This window comes from Pleurodeles waltl, chromosome 10, assembly GCF_031143425.1.
Source record: "Pleurodeles waltl isolate 20211129_DDA chromosome 10, aPleWal1.hap1.20221129, whole genome shotgun sequence".
Lineage (NCBI taxonomy): Eukaryota > Metazoa > Chordata > Amphibia > Caudata > Salamandridae > Pleurodeles > Pleurodeles waltl.
The window spans coordinates 764,792,274-764,809,268 of NC_090449.1; the positions used below are offsets into that span (position 1 = coordinate 764,792,274).

The 16,995-nt window shown below is 46.8% G+C and overlaps 1 protein-coding gene across 1 annotated transcript in view; it reads right to left on the reverse strand.

Moving 5' to 3' along the window:
• Positions 1-5,366: 5,366 nt before the first annotated feature.
• The window catches only part of MYO3A (myosin IIIA), a 1,274,985-nt gene continuing 1,263,356 nt past the window's right edge, over positions 5,367-16,995 (reverse strand). The window contains exon 33 of the mRNA XM_069211361.1: positions 5,367-8,225. Within this exon, the coding sequence (XP_069067462.1) occupies positions 8,135-8,225 (91 nt within the window). The 3' untranslated portion in view covers positions 5,367-8,134. The remainder of the gene's footprint in view (positions 8,226-16,995) is intronic.

Here is a 16,995-nt window from a genome sequence, read left to right on the forward strand (position 1 = left end):
CCAGAGCTATGCCAACACCAGGTGGAGTGTGAGTTCTCTGACCCCAGGGAGCTTACAATGGAGGCAGACTTCTGGGTGAGTACCAGAGAGTCTGAAGAGGCATTTGGGGGTGCTCCTGAGAGGAGTGGTCTAGGTAGTTCCCAACCAGGTGAGGTAGGGAAGGATTGTAGTGTCCCAGGTAGGTCCCAGTGTAGTGGGATGGGTGAGGGACCCCATGTCCAGTCTCAGAGGAGAGGGAATGGGGATGGGTTGAGGCCCAAGGTGCCCGAGATCCGGTCCCAGGTCCTGGAGGGTTCCCTGCGGGAACACCAGGAGGGGAGCCTAGCCTGTACCATAGGGCCATCTGTTGAGGGAGACCCCACAGTGTCAGGAGAACTTGGGGGGGCGGCTGTAGCCAGCGTCCCACCAGTTCTGGTGTCTGGCAGTACCACTCCTAGTGAGGGGGTGCAGAAGTCCAGACAGAGGGTTGAGAGGGGGTTGCGGACCCCCGTGGAGAACCTGGAGGGTCAGGGGTCAGCTCTGAGAGCAGAGCCCCCCATGAATGACCTTGGTGAGACCATTTCTGGGTTGGGGGGAAGCCAGACTCTGTCAGATGGGCAGAGGTCAGGGGACCTGCGCCAGCCAGACTCTTGTGTGGCCCTTCGGGACAGTGTGTCCCTTGAGGGGGGTAAGTGTGCCCCCCTGGAAGTCCTGGTGTGCCAGGCAATGGTTCAACCGCAGGGTGGTGACCCTGGGTTGGATGACCAGGTTCAGAGGGTAAACTCTGACCTGGTAGGGGGTAGGTATGCCCCCCAGGAAGTCCTGGTTTGCCAGGCAGTGATCCAGTCTGTGGGTACAGACCCTGGATTGGGAGGCCAGGTTAAGGGTGTCCCCCCTGACCTGGAGGAAGGGGCTACTGCTAACAGTGCCCCTACCATGTTGTCTTCTGGGGGGGCCACTCCTAGTTGGGTGGGTCAGGACCCCAGAAGAGAGGGCAGGGGGAGGGAAGCCTCACCCCTGGCCCTGGTCCAACCTGAAGGTACAGACCCCAGGTTGGAGGATCAATTGCAGGTTAACATCCCTGCACTGATGGAAGAATTGTGCAGGACTGCTTCTACAAGCACCCTGACAGTTTTTGACTCTGGGGGTGCCGCTTCTGCAGGGAGGGTACAGAGCCCCAGAGGGGAGGACCAGGGTCAGGTTGTCATCCCTGACCTGGTGGAAGAGAGAGTGGTCAAAGGGTGCCAGGCACCTGGGGCTACCACCCCCCACTCTCCACAGTCACAGTGGTTAGAGAGGCCTGAGGTCGGGCTCTCATCCCTGACAGTTGTCTGGGGCCACTGTGGCTTGCTGTCCTGGTGGACAGAGTTGCCCCTGGGGGGGGGAGGACGAGAGTCACACCCCGGGGGTGGAGTGGGCAACACCACTGTGTTGGCCCTGGTGGTACTATCTGCCCATTGCAATACATCTGTGAGCAAAGTAAAGTTAGGTGTTGCACAGATGGTGTCTGTAGATGTGGAGAAGGGTTCCCCATGGGTTAGCTTAGTGGGCCCTGAGAGTATGGACAGAGGGATCCAACTGGAGTCAGGAAGGCGTAGAACTGGAACATGCCCCTGCTGTTGTGGGCCTGGGTCCCTGTTCTATCGCCCCAATCAGGGAAGTACATCAAGGTATTGATTGTTCTCCCCTGGCTTTAGGCTGGTAGGGGGTCGTGTTAGACTTTTGCTTATGCAGGGTCATCCCCAGTCTTTTTTGCCTCCTGCCTCCTATTTTTTTCTGACATGTTGCTGTTGGCTTTTCAACTCTGAGCACTTTACCACTGCTAACCAGTGCTAAAGTGCATATGCTCTCCTGTTTAAATTGTATGTAAGTGGTTTATCCATGATTGGCATATTTGATTTACTAGTAAGTCCCTAGTAAGGTGCACTAGAGGTGCCAGGGCCTGTAAATCAAATGCTACTAGTGGGCCTGCAGCACTGGTTGTGCCACCCACATAAGTAGCTCTGTAATCATGTCTCAGACCTGCCACTGCAGTGTCTGTATGTGTAATTTTACACTGTAAATTCGACTTGGCAAGTGTACCCACTTGCCAGGCCTAAACCTTCCCTTTCCTTACATGTAAGGCACCCCTAAGGTAGGCCCTAGGTAGCCCCAAGGGCAGGGTGCAGTGTATGGATAAGGTAGGACATATAGTAATGTGGTTTATATGTCCTGACAGTGAAATACTGCCAATTTCGTTTTCACTGTTGCAAGGTCTGTCTCTCTCATAGGATAATATGGGGGGCTACCTTTAAATATGATTAAAGTGTAGATTCCCCTAGAGAGTAGATGGACATGTGGAGTTTGGGATCCCTGAACTCACAATTTAAAAATACATCTTTTAGTAAAGTTGATTTTAAGATTGTGAGTTTGGAAATGCCACTTTTAGAAAGTGAGCATTTTCTTGCTTAAACCATTCTGTGACTCTGCCTTGTTTGTGGATTCCCTGTCTGGGTCAGTTTGACAGTTGGGTTGTTTTTCACCTCACACCAGACAGTGACACAAAGGGAGCTGGGGTGTAATCTGCATTCCTGATTAGCCATCTCTGCTAGGAGGGAGGGGTGGAGTGGTCACTCTCATCTGAAAGGACTGTGCCTGCCTCTGACAATGCTGTCTCCAACCCCCTGGTGTGTGTCTGAAGCCTTGCCTGGGCAAGGCAGGATTTCACAAGAAGGTGTGAGTCCCCTTTGAAGGAAGGTGACTTCAAAGACTAAAATGGGTATAAGAAGGGCACCCAAACTTACAAACTTTAGAAACACTTCTGGAATCAAGAGGAACCTCTGCCTGGAGAAGAGCTGTTAGCTGAGGAGGAAGGGCTGCCCTGCCTGTGACTGTGCTTTGTGGAGCTTTCCTGCAGTGCTGCTTCTGCCAGAGTAAGAGGGCAAAGACTGGACTTTGTGTGCCTTCCATCTTGAAGAAGAAATCTCCAAGGGCTTGATGTAGAGCTTGCCTCCTGTTGTTGAAGTCTCAGGGATAGCAAAGACTTCTTCCTGCCAGCACCTGGAGTCTCTGGAGAGACCCCTACTCTGCTCTGTGGTGCCCTTCCAGTCCCTGGGCCCCTGAAAGGAGAAGCTGGCAGCCTAAGGACAAAAATACACGCACCGAGCACCGTGCGGAGAAAAGATCGACGCGAATCCGATCGCGGCTGAGAAAACGACGCGACGCCGGCTCCGCAGCTGAGAAACGACGCCGCAGGAAACGCGACCGGAGAATCGACGCCCGGAGCAGGAGAAACGACGCGCAGCATCGCTGACGAAGGCTGAGAGATCGCAACCTGCGCCGCGGGACTTTCGGACCGTCGCGTGGCTGGCTTTTTCGACGCGCCTCGCCGTGCCGAGCTGTTTTCGACGCATATAACCGTGCAGGGTTATTTTCGACGCACACCGCCCGTGCGGGGTTATTTTTGACGCAAACCAGGTACATTTTCACGCTAGCAGCGCTAGTGTGGTGTTACAACTACCTAAAGACTCTTTTTAGTTTAAACCTTTAAAAAATCATAACTTGACTTTTGTATGTTGGATTTTTGTCGTTTTGGTCTTGTTTTGTCTAGATAAATATTTCCTATTTTTCTAAACTGGTGTTGTGTCATTTTGTAGTGTTTTCATTAGGTTACTGTGTGTGTTGGTACAAATACTTTACGCCCAGCACTCTGAGGTTAAGCCTACTGCTCTGCCAAGCTACCAAGGGGGTAAGCAGGGGTTAGCTGAGGGTGATTCTCTTTTATCCTAACTAGAGTGAGGGTCCTTGCTTGAACAGGGGGTAACCTGACTGTCAACCAGAGACCCCATTTCTAACACTGGGCAAATTCCCATTAATTTACTGTGTCTCATTTCTTGATCATCAAAATTAGGAACACCTTGGAGTAATTCACTTCAGTATGTTCAGTGCAAATCCTCAGTGATAATGTGTAATACACAATACCTTTGCTCCATATATTGGTCATGTAAATACAGTGCACATTACATACTGTCTTGCTTCCAAATTCACTGAAGGCATCAGAACACAGGATTTAAAGACATACTATTTTATTTTAAAAAGTCCTTATCATATTTTTACTTTGTGTTTGTTGTGTGTTTACATGTCAAGTACAGTGGCAGAAAGCAAAATTATGCCCAACCTCCCTCACCTTGTGGAGTTGCTTAGTGCCCCTGGCGTTCCTATATCTCACTGATATTGACATTCAAAGACTTTGTGTTCAGTGGAACTCCCTGAAGAAAGGGAGCCTTCCATTCCACAGGCGCTTCAGAGGCCTGAGTTAGCCCTGGTCAACTATTTAGCTAGCTTGACTGATGCTTTGGCTCTTACGGCCACAACAGACCACCCACATTCGACTCCGGCTTGGTTCTCACTATTAATTTGCTCGCTCGCTCGCACCCCTCAAGTTGCAAATATACATACATGACCCCACTCTACAAACTCTCTTGAAAAACATCTATTGAGAAAATGATTATAGATCTGCCGTTAGAGAGCTATATTTGTTTAAATAATTCTTGTGAGATGTCATACACAATTATAAGTATGTATGTATGGTATTTCTCTAGTGTACACCTAGTCGAAAGGCAGCAGAGACAGGACAGGGTCAAAGGCAAAGATACCATCAATGAGGGATTGGTGGAGTAGCTTTTTCTCCAAGTGGAGAGGGACTGGTTCTTTACCCTTAAAAATGTGTTTTTTAAGCTCGTTTCTATATTGGAGCAGTTTGATAACAATCTTAATGGATATGAACTGCTAGGAAGAGAATACCGCATACGTGTAATAATTACCTGCAATAAGAATACCACATACATGCTATAGTTACCTGCAATTCAGAACACCGCTAAAAACCCACTTACACAAATTTTACTAAGAACCTTTAGCGGCGACAGCTTTAGATTTGTACTCTGTATGAAAAGGAGGACAGAAAAGGGTTCTGTCAAAAAAACTTACAAATATATAAGATTTAAAACCATTTGCACTAAGGGCAGCCACCTAATAGCACCAACCTCAAACTCAAAAGGCAAAGCATCACTCAAAGGTAAATGTGATTTCTTTAAGGATAGGAAACTGTCTATTGTGTGGTGAGTGGTTTTGTTTATTGTTCCTAAAGGAACACATCATCACACGCGTTCTTCTACCCCGCTTTGTGCTCAAGCATTATCAAGAAACATACAGTTATTTAACAGAAAACTGACAAAAGAATGGATCGATCAGTTACTGGAGACAGGATGGGCTTGTGTCTCAAAGTCGGATGCTTAAGGTACAGGCTTTTCTTTTAAATATGCTAATAGCCACTTTCACGCTCTGTTGTTTGCCATATTTCTTTTGTAAGCTTGAAATGAACGAGAACGACACATTACAGGTTAGTTTCGTTTATTTTCCCTCTTTTACATAAAGACATTTTTCGAGGCAGCTGTGTAACAGTGCAGCCCGGGGCGCTAATTGCAGTCATTATTTCACAATGCATGCTTGCAGATGGTGAGGCCTGCAGGCTACAGGCCAGGTCAAACCATTCAGCCCATTTCACGCCTCTTTCCTTCTCATTCACTTTCCCAGCATGGCTAATGAAAACAGCTCCTGGTGGGTCTGAGGCCGAGGCAGGCAGTTTGAGCAGACAATCTGAAACATCACATGCGTGTTTTCAGGACCCGAGTGTATGCAGATTGTGTAGTCTTGTGTTGTGTTTTGTTGTGTCACTTTGTATACGAACCAGTGGTTTAAGTGGGCCGGTACTGTCCGGTACAGAGTACCGGCACTTTTTTTTATTTTTAGAGGGAGAGAATCTGCACTTCTCAAGAAAAACGTAATATTTTTAATTGGAGAGTACCTGCACTTCGCAGGAATAAACAGGTGCTCTGGTACAGAGTACCTGCACTTCTATTTCTCCATTTCAAGAACTGATACGAACTGTGCACTTCTTCAATTCCTATGACTTGCAGCACTATAACCTTTTTTGGAAAGTGTGTTTTCCACATGAGGTCTGAAAGTTCTTGCATTCATGTTAGTATGATTTTCTATTGATAATCTGATTGTTTTCTCAGGTTGAAAATCGATTTGATCAGTAACAGATGGCTTTTACTGGATGCATTAGCTTTGTATGGGTTTTTCAAAGTCGGTGGTATGAACCTAGTTTCTAGGGTGGTGCTCTGCCATGTAGAACCATTAGTGGTGTGCCGAAATTGCTGTTTTTGAAGAAGGCATACGTTTCATGAAATTCCGCGTATTACGCGAAATGCATTTCACTGGTATCTCTTGTAACTTGTTTCCTCATAGGTAGGCCTTGCACAAAACTCTAGTGGAATACAGACAGCAGACTGGTCCAAGGGCAAAATGTTTCGTTCCAGGAAATTATATCTTGGTAAGACATTTTCTCCTTGAGTTACGCTCCAGCGGACAAAATAAAGCAAAATGCACTATTCCAAATTGTGACTACTAGTCCCATTTCACGTAATCCGAGATTTGTGAATTATGCAAAGTTAAGGTGGCACAAGAAACATTTCAAGCAGACCTATGTATGTACCAGACAAATAGTTAAAAATGTCGCTCTTTCTTTTACCGGAAGCTAATGGAGTAATTTCATGTCTGGTGTGAGGTGGTCATTTAGTGCAAATATGACTTTTGCAGTTGTCCTGGAGTGCAAACATTTATTGCAAGTTGTAGCAGCACCAAAGTGATCCATGTGATATGGAAATGAGTGTGCACAGTTCCACCAGCCTACTAAAACCAAGCAATCAAGCCTTAAATTGTTAAAACAGTGAGATGTTTTGTGGTGGCCCCAAAGTTCAATGTGATTTCATTGAACCAAAACCTGGAACTCCCTCCCCACCAACCTACGCAAGACCCAGGGCCTCCTAACTTTCAGAAAGCGCCTCAAAACATGGCTCTTCGAGCAGTAACCCCCCAGCACTTTGAGACCCTACCGGGTGAGTAGCGCACTTAAGAAATTTGATTGATTGATTGATTGATTTCATGCTCCTTTAAAAGCAATGCCCGGAAGGGTGGCCATGCCCCACAGGCAAATGTTACAGGATATTTCCTGGAAGGAAGACGACTGATAAGACTGCAAACATTTTTGCAAATGCAGAAAGTTGTCATGAAATCAGTCCTGTATGATTCTCTTGAGTGTAAGGTCATAGATGGACAGATAGCTCAAGTAACAGGAGCATCTGGGGCCACTTTGGCCCATACCAGGCGGCAGAACGTCTTCATAAACAACCAGTCGATGACGGATAAGGCAGTCAGTGCTAGATAAAGTGTTTTACTTGCATGGCTGATACAGTACAACGCACTTTTAATCATTTCTTACAACATGCTCTAGAACACTACCTAATGCTTTGATTCGAAAATCCATGTCCCCAAGATTCGGGCATCTGTGCCTTCTGTAAATGTATGATTTGGAGTAAACCTGAAGGCAAGCAAGATATTAAATGATGAATGTATTGCAGTGTGTATATTAAGTTGTAATATTCAAGAGAACCCAGTCCTTACATTGTCAGCAAAATATGTAAACTTTTGTATAAAATATATTCTTTATTTACCTTAATCGAATGGTCTTCACAGAGGAATACAACAAAAAAAAGTTAATAAAAAAGTGTAAATCTAAATTTGTTTTTTATAGCTGACTTTTCTGATTTGAGACACATTTATGTAATATGAAATAATTCACAGCGTTTCAATAGAATCATGGAGAGGAACCCAAGAGCGGTTTCATGTCTCTCAGAGCAGAACTGCAAGCAGCGGTTATACCAGGAATGAAGGCCACAGAGGAGGGTCTGTCGGGATTCATGAACAACACAAGATCTGCGGGGTTCTCTTCCTTAATTAGCCTCTTTAAAATCGACTTCTCTTGAGGGACAAGACAACTGGGCTTGTTTCATCTGGCATCTACAATACTGTGACCGATCACATAACAAACAGAGGAAGCAAATTGTGCTATTTTGGGCCTTAGAGTGTTTTTGCACATAACGCACCAAACATAACATGCACCATTTTAAAGCAAAAACTTGTTAAAACTATTCATGTAAAAAGGTTGATTTCAAATGCTATATTCACACTCTCACATAAGTTACTGTTTGAAAAAATAAATAAAATAAAAAAAAATGAATATTCCAGATAGAGTTCCAGAGGAAAAGGTAAAATGTTAGATAAGGCGCCGACGTTGTGATGTTTTCCGAAGCAGTTTACGGTAATCGTAGGGGTTATTTTCAGCCTCGTTATCTCCAGCGAATGACCTGCAAACAAAACAAAGCAATCATTTAAGTTTTCAATCAATTTTCGTACTTCTGTTGATACTACCTTAAAGTAAACCGGGATAGCACTGTCTGCTAAGTCCGTACTGCACTCAATTTCCTTACATTAACTTAACAACGATTTGATGATTCACGAACCCGGAAGTACGTTGATTAACTACTTTGCAGACATCACAGCAGGACCACAACTTTATGTCAACATCAGAAGGCTACATACTTTCATTTAATCCTTTCTTTATGAAACCTAGCAGGTAAGCAAACATATTTCATACTGGTAATGAAAAACCTAATTGTAAAAACACTGAAACCTTTTGTGATAATAACTCTCTTCTTTTACTACGTACCCTGACACATACTATTAGGAAGAACTCTGTGATTTTATCTGTTTCATCGCAAGCTGTCAACTCTGACATTTTCTTGAGGGTAACATGCAGAATTCTATTGCTTTTCTAGTCACTCAAACCAGAAAAAAAGATTTCATGATTAACCAGCATTGGCAATGTCAGTAGGTCTGGCTTATGGATGAAAGTGCCTTTTGTTTCATTGAACGGGTTAGGTTCTCAAAAAGTCATCATACACACACTCTGTCACTCATCTTTGCACTCATGAATCCATTCATTTATCCACTGACTCATTCCTGCATTCAACCTCTGACACAACTGCAATAACACACACACAAACTCAACAACAGGTGTGTGATAAACAAAAGAATACAATTAGAAAAAAGAAAACATGCTAAATATGGCTTGCAGTAATGAAACAATGGTGCAGGGAGTGTCCATCTTGCAGAGGTATTGTAAATAGTCTATTTTTGTTTGAAAGTCTCAGCATGGCAGCTACATTTTAAACCAATGTGTTGACCGTCTTGGAATGATAAAACAATTATACTCCATGAACAGCAGCATTCCATAATGATCTCCTGGTTTAGAGGAAGTAAGCAAGTGGGATGTGGCTTACCGCAGGTGAAATGAGCAGCAATGACGCAACCTGTTGGCCCTGCCTGTAGAGCTGAAGCATTCTCTTGACAAATTTTCAACTAAAAACTGGAGAAGCAAATAAATGAAGGAGGAACCATAACAGGAGAAATTTAAAAACTAAAAAACTGTCCAACCGGCCCTGGCATTGAAAACACAAATTTTCAGGTGAATGTACACATGATCAGAAAATGCATTCATTCACAGGTTAGAAAAGTCATGAAATGATGTGAGTTGAACCACTAGCTCAAGAGGTGCCCTGTCATTGATGGAAGCATAGCGTAAATGGCATTCAGAGAGACCAATGGCAGAACAGAGGTGACCTGAAGGCCCTCTAAGTACTTATATGGGTATACTTGTATATGAACGTATGTAATATTTAATGATTTTCTTCATTAGAAAAACCCAGAAGACAGCTAACAAGACAGCCTAGCAAGAATTGTTATTCTTATCTCTAGGGTTTCTTAGAGGTGGTAAAAGGCACCAAAAACCTTTCCTACAAAGGTAATCTGTGATATTTCATATAACAAACTACCTATATGTAGGCTTTAACACAGAGAAATAACAATCCAGTTTTAAATGCATATTGACTTTAACATATGCTTTTCGCAATCAATATGCCAGGCTTTGTGCATTTATCATTCTTTTCAAACTAAACAGATTAGACCTATGGCATCAGAAATGTTTTTATCTTAGTGAACCAATCAAGCCTGTTGCACTTATCACTGGCTTTTTGCCATAACCAACTAAAGCATCTTATATTGAGCATAATTGTTCCCATAAGGTAACAACCAGGCATCCAGTCATAGAAATACTCAGTGCACACATTTATAGTTGGCACAACAAAATACTAATTCTCCTAAGATTGGCTAGCATGGATTCTGACAATGCAAATCTTCTATACCTATGGATTGTCAGAGGGGTAGCCAGCACCACGTCCTTTGCATATAATGGTAAAACGTGGGGTTCCATGTAACAAAATACAACATATGTTGGGTTCAATACAGAGTACTACCATTCTACACTTAAAACCCAATAGACTTTACCATTGTTTTCCACAATCTGTATGGGGGGCCTACTGCCTTTATTGCAACTTTACCTTATAAACAATCAGACATGTAGGCACTCATTATGACATAGGCGGTAAATGGCGCCTATCGCCACGTCAACAGCCACCGCAAGACCGTCGCTGTGGCTACCTACTGTCTGCCACATTATGATCGTAACCGGAATTCCACCAGAAGGCTGGCGGAATTCAGGCTACGGTCATGGTGGAGGACAGCGGTGAGGTGGCGCTGCTGCCAGCAACAGCGCCACGCCAGTAGACCGCCGCTGACCGTATCCTGAGTAATGATACTGCCTGGCGGTGTTCTGCTGGTGGACACTGCTGCGGGCAGCATCGCCGCGTCCCGTCTCCTACCGAAGGACCCCCTGCAAGCAGGTAAGTAGGGTTCTCTGACAGGGGACAGGGGTGTTGTGTGTATGTTTCTGTGTGCGTGCATGCATGCAGGTGTGTGGCGTGTGGAATGTGTGTGTGGATGAATAGGTGAGTGTGCGTGTATGTTGTGATGTGTGAATGTGTTTGTGCCTGTATGTATGTCAGTGTGTGTGGATGTGTGTGTGCACAGATGTATGCATGCGTGGGTGAATGTAGGTATGCATGTGTGTATGCGTGTGTACGTGCGTGTAGGTGTAGGTGTGTGTATGTTGGGGGAGGTCGGAAGGGGGAGTGGGAGGGTGGCGGTGGACTCTGGGGATGGGGCGTTGGAGACCCCTGTCACTGCCAGGGAAGGAATTCCCTGTCACTGATAGTGCGTACCGCCATGGTTTTTATGGCGGTAAAAAAGCCACGGAATCCATGGTGGTGGGTGGGGTCATATTGCCTTGGGCAGACTAATGACAGCCGCCGGGCTAGAGAGTGTAGTCTCCAGCCCGGCGGTCATTACCGCTGTGGTGGTCAGTGTGTTACAATGGCTGTTAGACCTGACAGCCTTAGGGTGGTCACCCCTAACTTTTTGCCTGCCTCCCTCCACTTTTTGGACACTGTTTTTGCTGGTTTTTAGACTTTGCACACTTTACCACTGCTTACCAGTGCTAAAGTGCATATGCTCTCTCCCTTTAAGCCTGGTAACCTTGGATCACACCAAATTGGACTATTTAATTTACTTATAAGTCCCTAGTAGAGTGCACTATATTTGCCCAGGGCCTGTAGATTAAATGCCACTAGTGGGCCTGCAGCAGTGGTTGTGCCACCCACTTAAGTAGCCCCTTTACCTTGTCTCAGGCCTGCCATTGCAAGGCCTGTGTGTGCAGTTTCACTGTCACTTCAACTTGGCATTTAAAAGTACTTGGCAAGCCTAAAACACCCCCTTTTCTACATACAAGTCACCCCTAATGTGTGCCCTAGGTAACCCCTAGAGCAGGGTGATGTGTGGGTAGAAGGCAGGACATGTACCTGTGTAGTTTACATGTCCTGCTAGTGTAAAACTCCTAAATTCGTTCTTACACTACTGTGAGGCCTGCTCCCTTCATAGGCTAACACTAACATTGGGGCTGCCCTCATACATTGTTGAAGTGGCAGCTGCTGATCTGAAAGGAGCAGGAAGGTCATATTTAGTATGGCCAGAATGGTAATACAAAATCATGCTGACTGGTGAAGTCGGATTTAATATTACTATTTTAGAAATGCCACTTTTAGAAAGTGAGCATTTCTCTGCACTTAAATCTTTCTGTGCCTAACAATCCACGTCTGGCTGGGTTTAGACAGCTCCTTGTGCATTCACTCAGACACACCCTAAACACAGGGTACTCAGCCTCACTTGCATACATCTGCAATTTGAATGGGTTTTCCTGGGCTGGAAGGGTGGAGGGCCTGCTCTCACACAAAGGACTGCCACACCCCCTACTGGGACCCTGGCAGACAGGATTGAACTGAAAGGGGACCTGGTGCACTTCTAAACCACTCTTTGAAGTCTCCCCCACTTCAAAGGCACATTTGGGTATAAAACAGGGCCTGTGCCTTACCACCTCAGACACTTCCTGGAGAAGAAACATGAACCAGAACCTGCACCCTGACAAGAAGAACTGCCTGGCTGCCTAAAGGACTCACCTGACTGCTTTCTACAGAGACTGCTGCCTTGCTGTTGCCCTGCTGTCTTGCTGCTCTCTTGCTTTGCTGCAGAAGTGCTCTCCAAGGGCTTGGATAGAGCTTGCCTCCTGTTCCTTGAAGTCTTAGGACCAAAAAGACTTCTCTCTTGCAACTGGACTCCTTGTGCGGCGAAAAATTAGACACACAGCTTGTGCCGCAGTGAAAAATTCACCGCTCACCGAACCGGAACGACACGCTCGGCCTCGCGAGGAAAAGATCGACGCGGCACCTACGGTGCGACCGGAACTTCGACGTACGACCCACCTGGGATAACACCGCCCGACTTCCAGAGGGGAAATCGACGCAGCGCCTGCTGAGAGGGAGAAATTTCCCTGCATCGCCCACCGGAATGACACAGAGCTGGTCAACAAGCAGAGGATTCCACACACAGACCCCGGGGCGTCTGAAAACCCCGCAACCCGAAGAGGAGACCCATCCACGCACCAGAAATTGACGCAACGTCTTCCCCACGTGGAAAATAACGAAGCAAGTCTGTGTGTGAAGGGGTGAAACCGACGCACACACCATTTTCCCCGTATCTCCTCCTCTGCGGCCCTTTGAGAGATTTTTTCACTCCAACAGGTACTTTGTGCTTGAAAGTGACTTTGTTTGCTTCTAAAAGACTTAAGACACTTTATATCACTTTCCAGTGATATCTTTACATTTTCTTATTGCATCTTTTATCGTTTTGACCTACAAATATCCAGATAAATATTATATATTTTTCTAAACACTGTGTGGTGTATTTTTGTGGTGCTATATTGTGTTATTGTATGATTTATTGCACAAATACTTTACACATTGCCTTCTAAGTTAGGCCTGACTGCTCAGTGCACAGGTACCAGAGGGTGGGCACAGGATAATTTGGATTGTGTGTGACTTACTCTGACTAGAGTGAGAGTCCTTGCTTGGACAGGGGGTAACCTGACTGCCAACCAAAGACCCCATTTCTAACATTGGTGATCAGCGGTGAGGATAGGACTTGTATTTGTGCAGTGACATACAGTAGCTAAGTATTTCACTACCTACCCACAGTTGAAGGTCAACTTGATTATTATCTCTTTTTGCAAATTTGTTTTTCCTGACAATTTTCTAAACATAAATTCTCACTCAACATGTCTCAGGCTGGGTCTCAAGCAGGAGATTTTGACCTAGCCCTGTTGGAGACATATACTGTCAAACAGCTGAAAGGGTTCTGCAGGGAGATGAGTGTACCCACCCAAGGGGCCTCCAGAAAGGAGGACTTTCAAGTGGCGCTGAGGGCCTGGGCTGAAGCCCATTTAGGGAGGATGCTGAGGAAGAGGAGCCAGAAGATGGCCCCTCAGAGGATTTTTTGCCATCAGTGGGGGATGTTACACTGCAATTGTGCCCTCTTCCAGACCAGGGAGCAGTGTCTCTGATCAAGGCCTGACTGCAGAGGAAAGGAGAGAGGAGAGGGAGTTCCAATTTCAAATGGCAAGACTGAAAATTAAGGCTCAGCAGGAGTAAATAAGGGCAGAGAGAGCCTTGTCTGAAAAGAAACTTTTATTGGCTCATGAACTGAGTCTCAAGGAGCTGTATCTCAAGGCAAAGCAGTCTGAATCCAGCAGTAATGGTGGCAGCATACAGACAGGACATGCTGGAGAAAAGAAGGTTCGTATACCCAAAAATGTGGTGCCCAGTTTTGTGGTGGGAGATGACATAGATAAATGGCTAGCTGCTTATGAAGTTGCACTAAGGGCTCATGAGGTTCCTGAAGGGCAATGGGGTACAGCTATGTGGAGTTATGTGCCACCATTGGGGAGGGACACACTTCTCACATTGGACATAAAGGATCAAAACACATACCCACTTCAGAAAGCCATTATACTTGCCAAGTTTGGGCTGACCCCTGAGAAATACCGCCAGAGGTTCAGGGACAGCACCAAACTGTCCTCACAAACATGGGTGGATTTCTTTGACTTTTCCAGTAAGGCACTGAATGGATGGGTGCGGGGCTGCAAAGTAGATGATTACACAGGATTATATAATTTGATTCTGAGAGAGCATATGCTCAGTATTTGTTTTACAGAGTTGCGCCAGCACCTAGTAGACAGTAAGCTGACTTATGCCAGGAAGCTTGCTGAGGAGGTGGACCTCTGGACTAGTACCAGAGTGTCCAGAAAGGTATCTGGGGGGGACACCTACAAAGATGGTCAGGATTCCCATCAGAAGAAAGAGGGGGGAGAAAAAATTAAAAACAAGGAGTTCTCAAAAGGCCCCCAAAATAGTTCCCAAGGGAGTAGTGGTAACCAGTCCCGGTCTGATTCTCAAAGGAGAGGTTTTACTGACCATAAGACAGGGAGGTTTGTACCCCAATGTGCAGAGTGCAATAAGTATGGGCACTCTGAGGGCGACTCCAAGTGTCCCAAGAGGGCACAGCCCCCCAAAGGAGGGCAGACACCTGGGTTGGCTAGCGTAGCGCTCGGGAGGAGATGGTCCCAGTCAGTTTTGGGGAGCAGACAGAGGTAACCCTAGTGTCCCTGGGGGATGCAGAGATGGTGCCAAAACCCCACATGCCTGCCAATACTTCCAAGTATAGGCAGTGGGTCACCATCAATTGGCAAAGGGTGGAGGCTCTGCGTGACACAGGAGCCAGCATGACTACTGTCAAGGGTCAGCTGGTGTCAGCAGAGCAGGTCATCCCAAATACATTCCACCAAGTCATAGTCGCCGACAATCGTGAGACCCACCTACCGGTAGCTCTGGTTCCCTTTGAGTGGGGGGGGTCTCTGGTACTCTAAAAGTAGCTGTGAGTCCTGCCATGCCTGTAGCTTGTCTGTTAGGCAACAACCTTGAGCACACTACCTGGAAGGAGGTAGAGCTAAGGTCTCACTTGGAGATGTTAGGATTGCCTGAGTGGGTCTGCACGACCACACGGTCCATGGCTACCCGAGAGGGAAGTCAAGGGCGTCTGGAGCCTGGAACAATGGCCCAGACAACTGCCAAGAGGAGGGGAAAGGGGTGTGGGAAACCAGTCCCAGAAGTTCCCGCAGTGGTTGACGGGGTTCCTGAGGAGGAGGCCCCCGAGCCAACTGGGGAAGACATTGCCGCCCTAGGTGACCTACCTGAGCTTGCTGGCTGGCAAGTTGAGGGTGGGCCCACCAGGAAGGAATTCTGCTAGGCGCAGAAAGAATGTCCCACTCTAGAGGGCATGAGGAAGCAAGCCTCAGCTCAGGCAGCAGGTGAAGCCTCTGGAGATCACCACATATATTGGGAGAATGATCTCCTCTACAGTGAGCCTAAGTTTCCGGCCATTGGGGCAGCACGTGCGCTGGTGGTCCCCCAGTGTTACCAGACCTTCCTACTGGGACTGGCTCACGACATTCCCCTGGCAGGAAATTTGGGGCAAGACAAGACCTTTGCCAGGCTTGTCACCCACTTCTATTGGCCCAGAATGAGGACAAACTCAGATACGTTCTGTAGGTCCTGTCCTACCTGCCAGGCCAGTGGTAAAACAGAAAAAAGGGTTAAGGCCCCCCTGATTCCACTTCCTGTCATTGGCACCCCCTTTGAAAGGGTGGGCATCGACATTGTTGGTCCATTGGACCCCAAAACTGCCCTAGGCAACAGGTTCATCCTGGTTTTGGTGGACCATGCCACCTGTTACCCAGAGGCAATCCCTCTGAGGACCGTAACTGCACCGGTGGTGACCAGAACTCTGATGGGGACATTTACCCGTGTGGGATTCCCAAAGGAGATAGTGTCTGACAGAGGCACTAACTTCATGTCTGCATACATGAAGTCTATGTGGGATGCATGTGGTGTAACCTACAAGTTCACCACACCCTATCACCCCCAATCTAATGGTCTTGTGGAGAGATTAAACAAGATCTTAAAAGGCATGATCACAGGCCTCCCTGAGGCCCTGAGGCGTAAGTGGGACGTCCTCTTACCATGCCTTTTCGTTGCTTATATAGAGGTACCCCAGAAGGGGGTAGGATTCAGTCCCTTTGTGCTCCACTATGGGTACCCTGTCAGGGGACCCTTTAAGCATTGTCAAGGAAGGGTTGGAGAAAGCTCCAAAGGCACCCCCTCAGGATGTGGTCAGCTACATGCTGGCCCTCCGCAACCAGATGCACCATTTCTGGAAAGTGGCCAAAAGTAACCTTGAGGCCAGTCAAGAGGTAATGAAACGCTGGTATGACCAGAAAGCCACCCTGGTAGAGTTTCAACTTGGAGACAAAGTGTGGGTAATGGAGCCAGTAGAGCCTAGAGCTCTCCAGGACCGCTGGTCTGGCCCATTTGAAGTGAAGGAGCGGAAAGGGGAGGCCACCTACCTAGTGGACCTCCAATCCCCTAGGAACACCCTAAGGGTGCTCCATGTCAACTGACTGAAGCCTCATTTTGAGAGGTCTGAAATCAACATGCTTCTGGTGACACATGAGGGGGCGGAAGAGGAGAGTGACCCTCTCCCCGACCTCCTCGCTGCCAAGGAAGGTGATGGGTCAGTGGAGGGTGTCATTCTCTCTGACTCCCTGACCCTAGGCCAGAGAGGGGTCTGCTACCAGTTACTTGAACAGTACTCTTCCCTGTTTTCTCTCACCCCTGGACGCACATACTTGTGCGTCCATGATATTGACACGGGAGACAGTCCCCCTGTAAATAACAA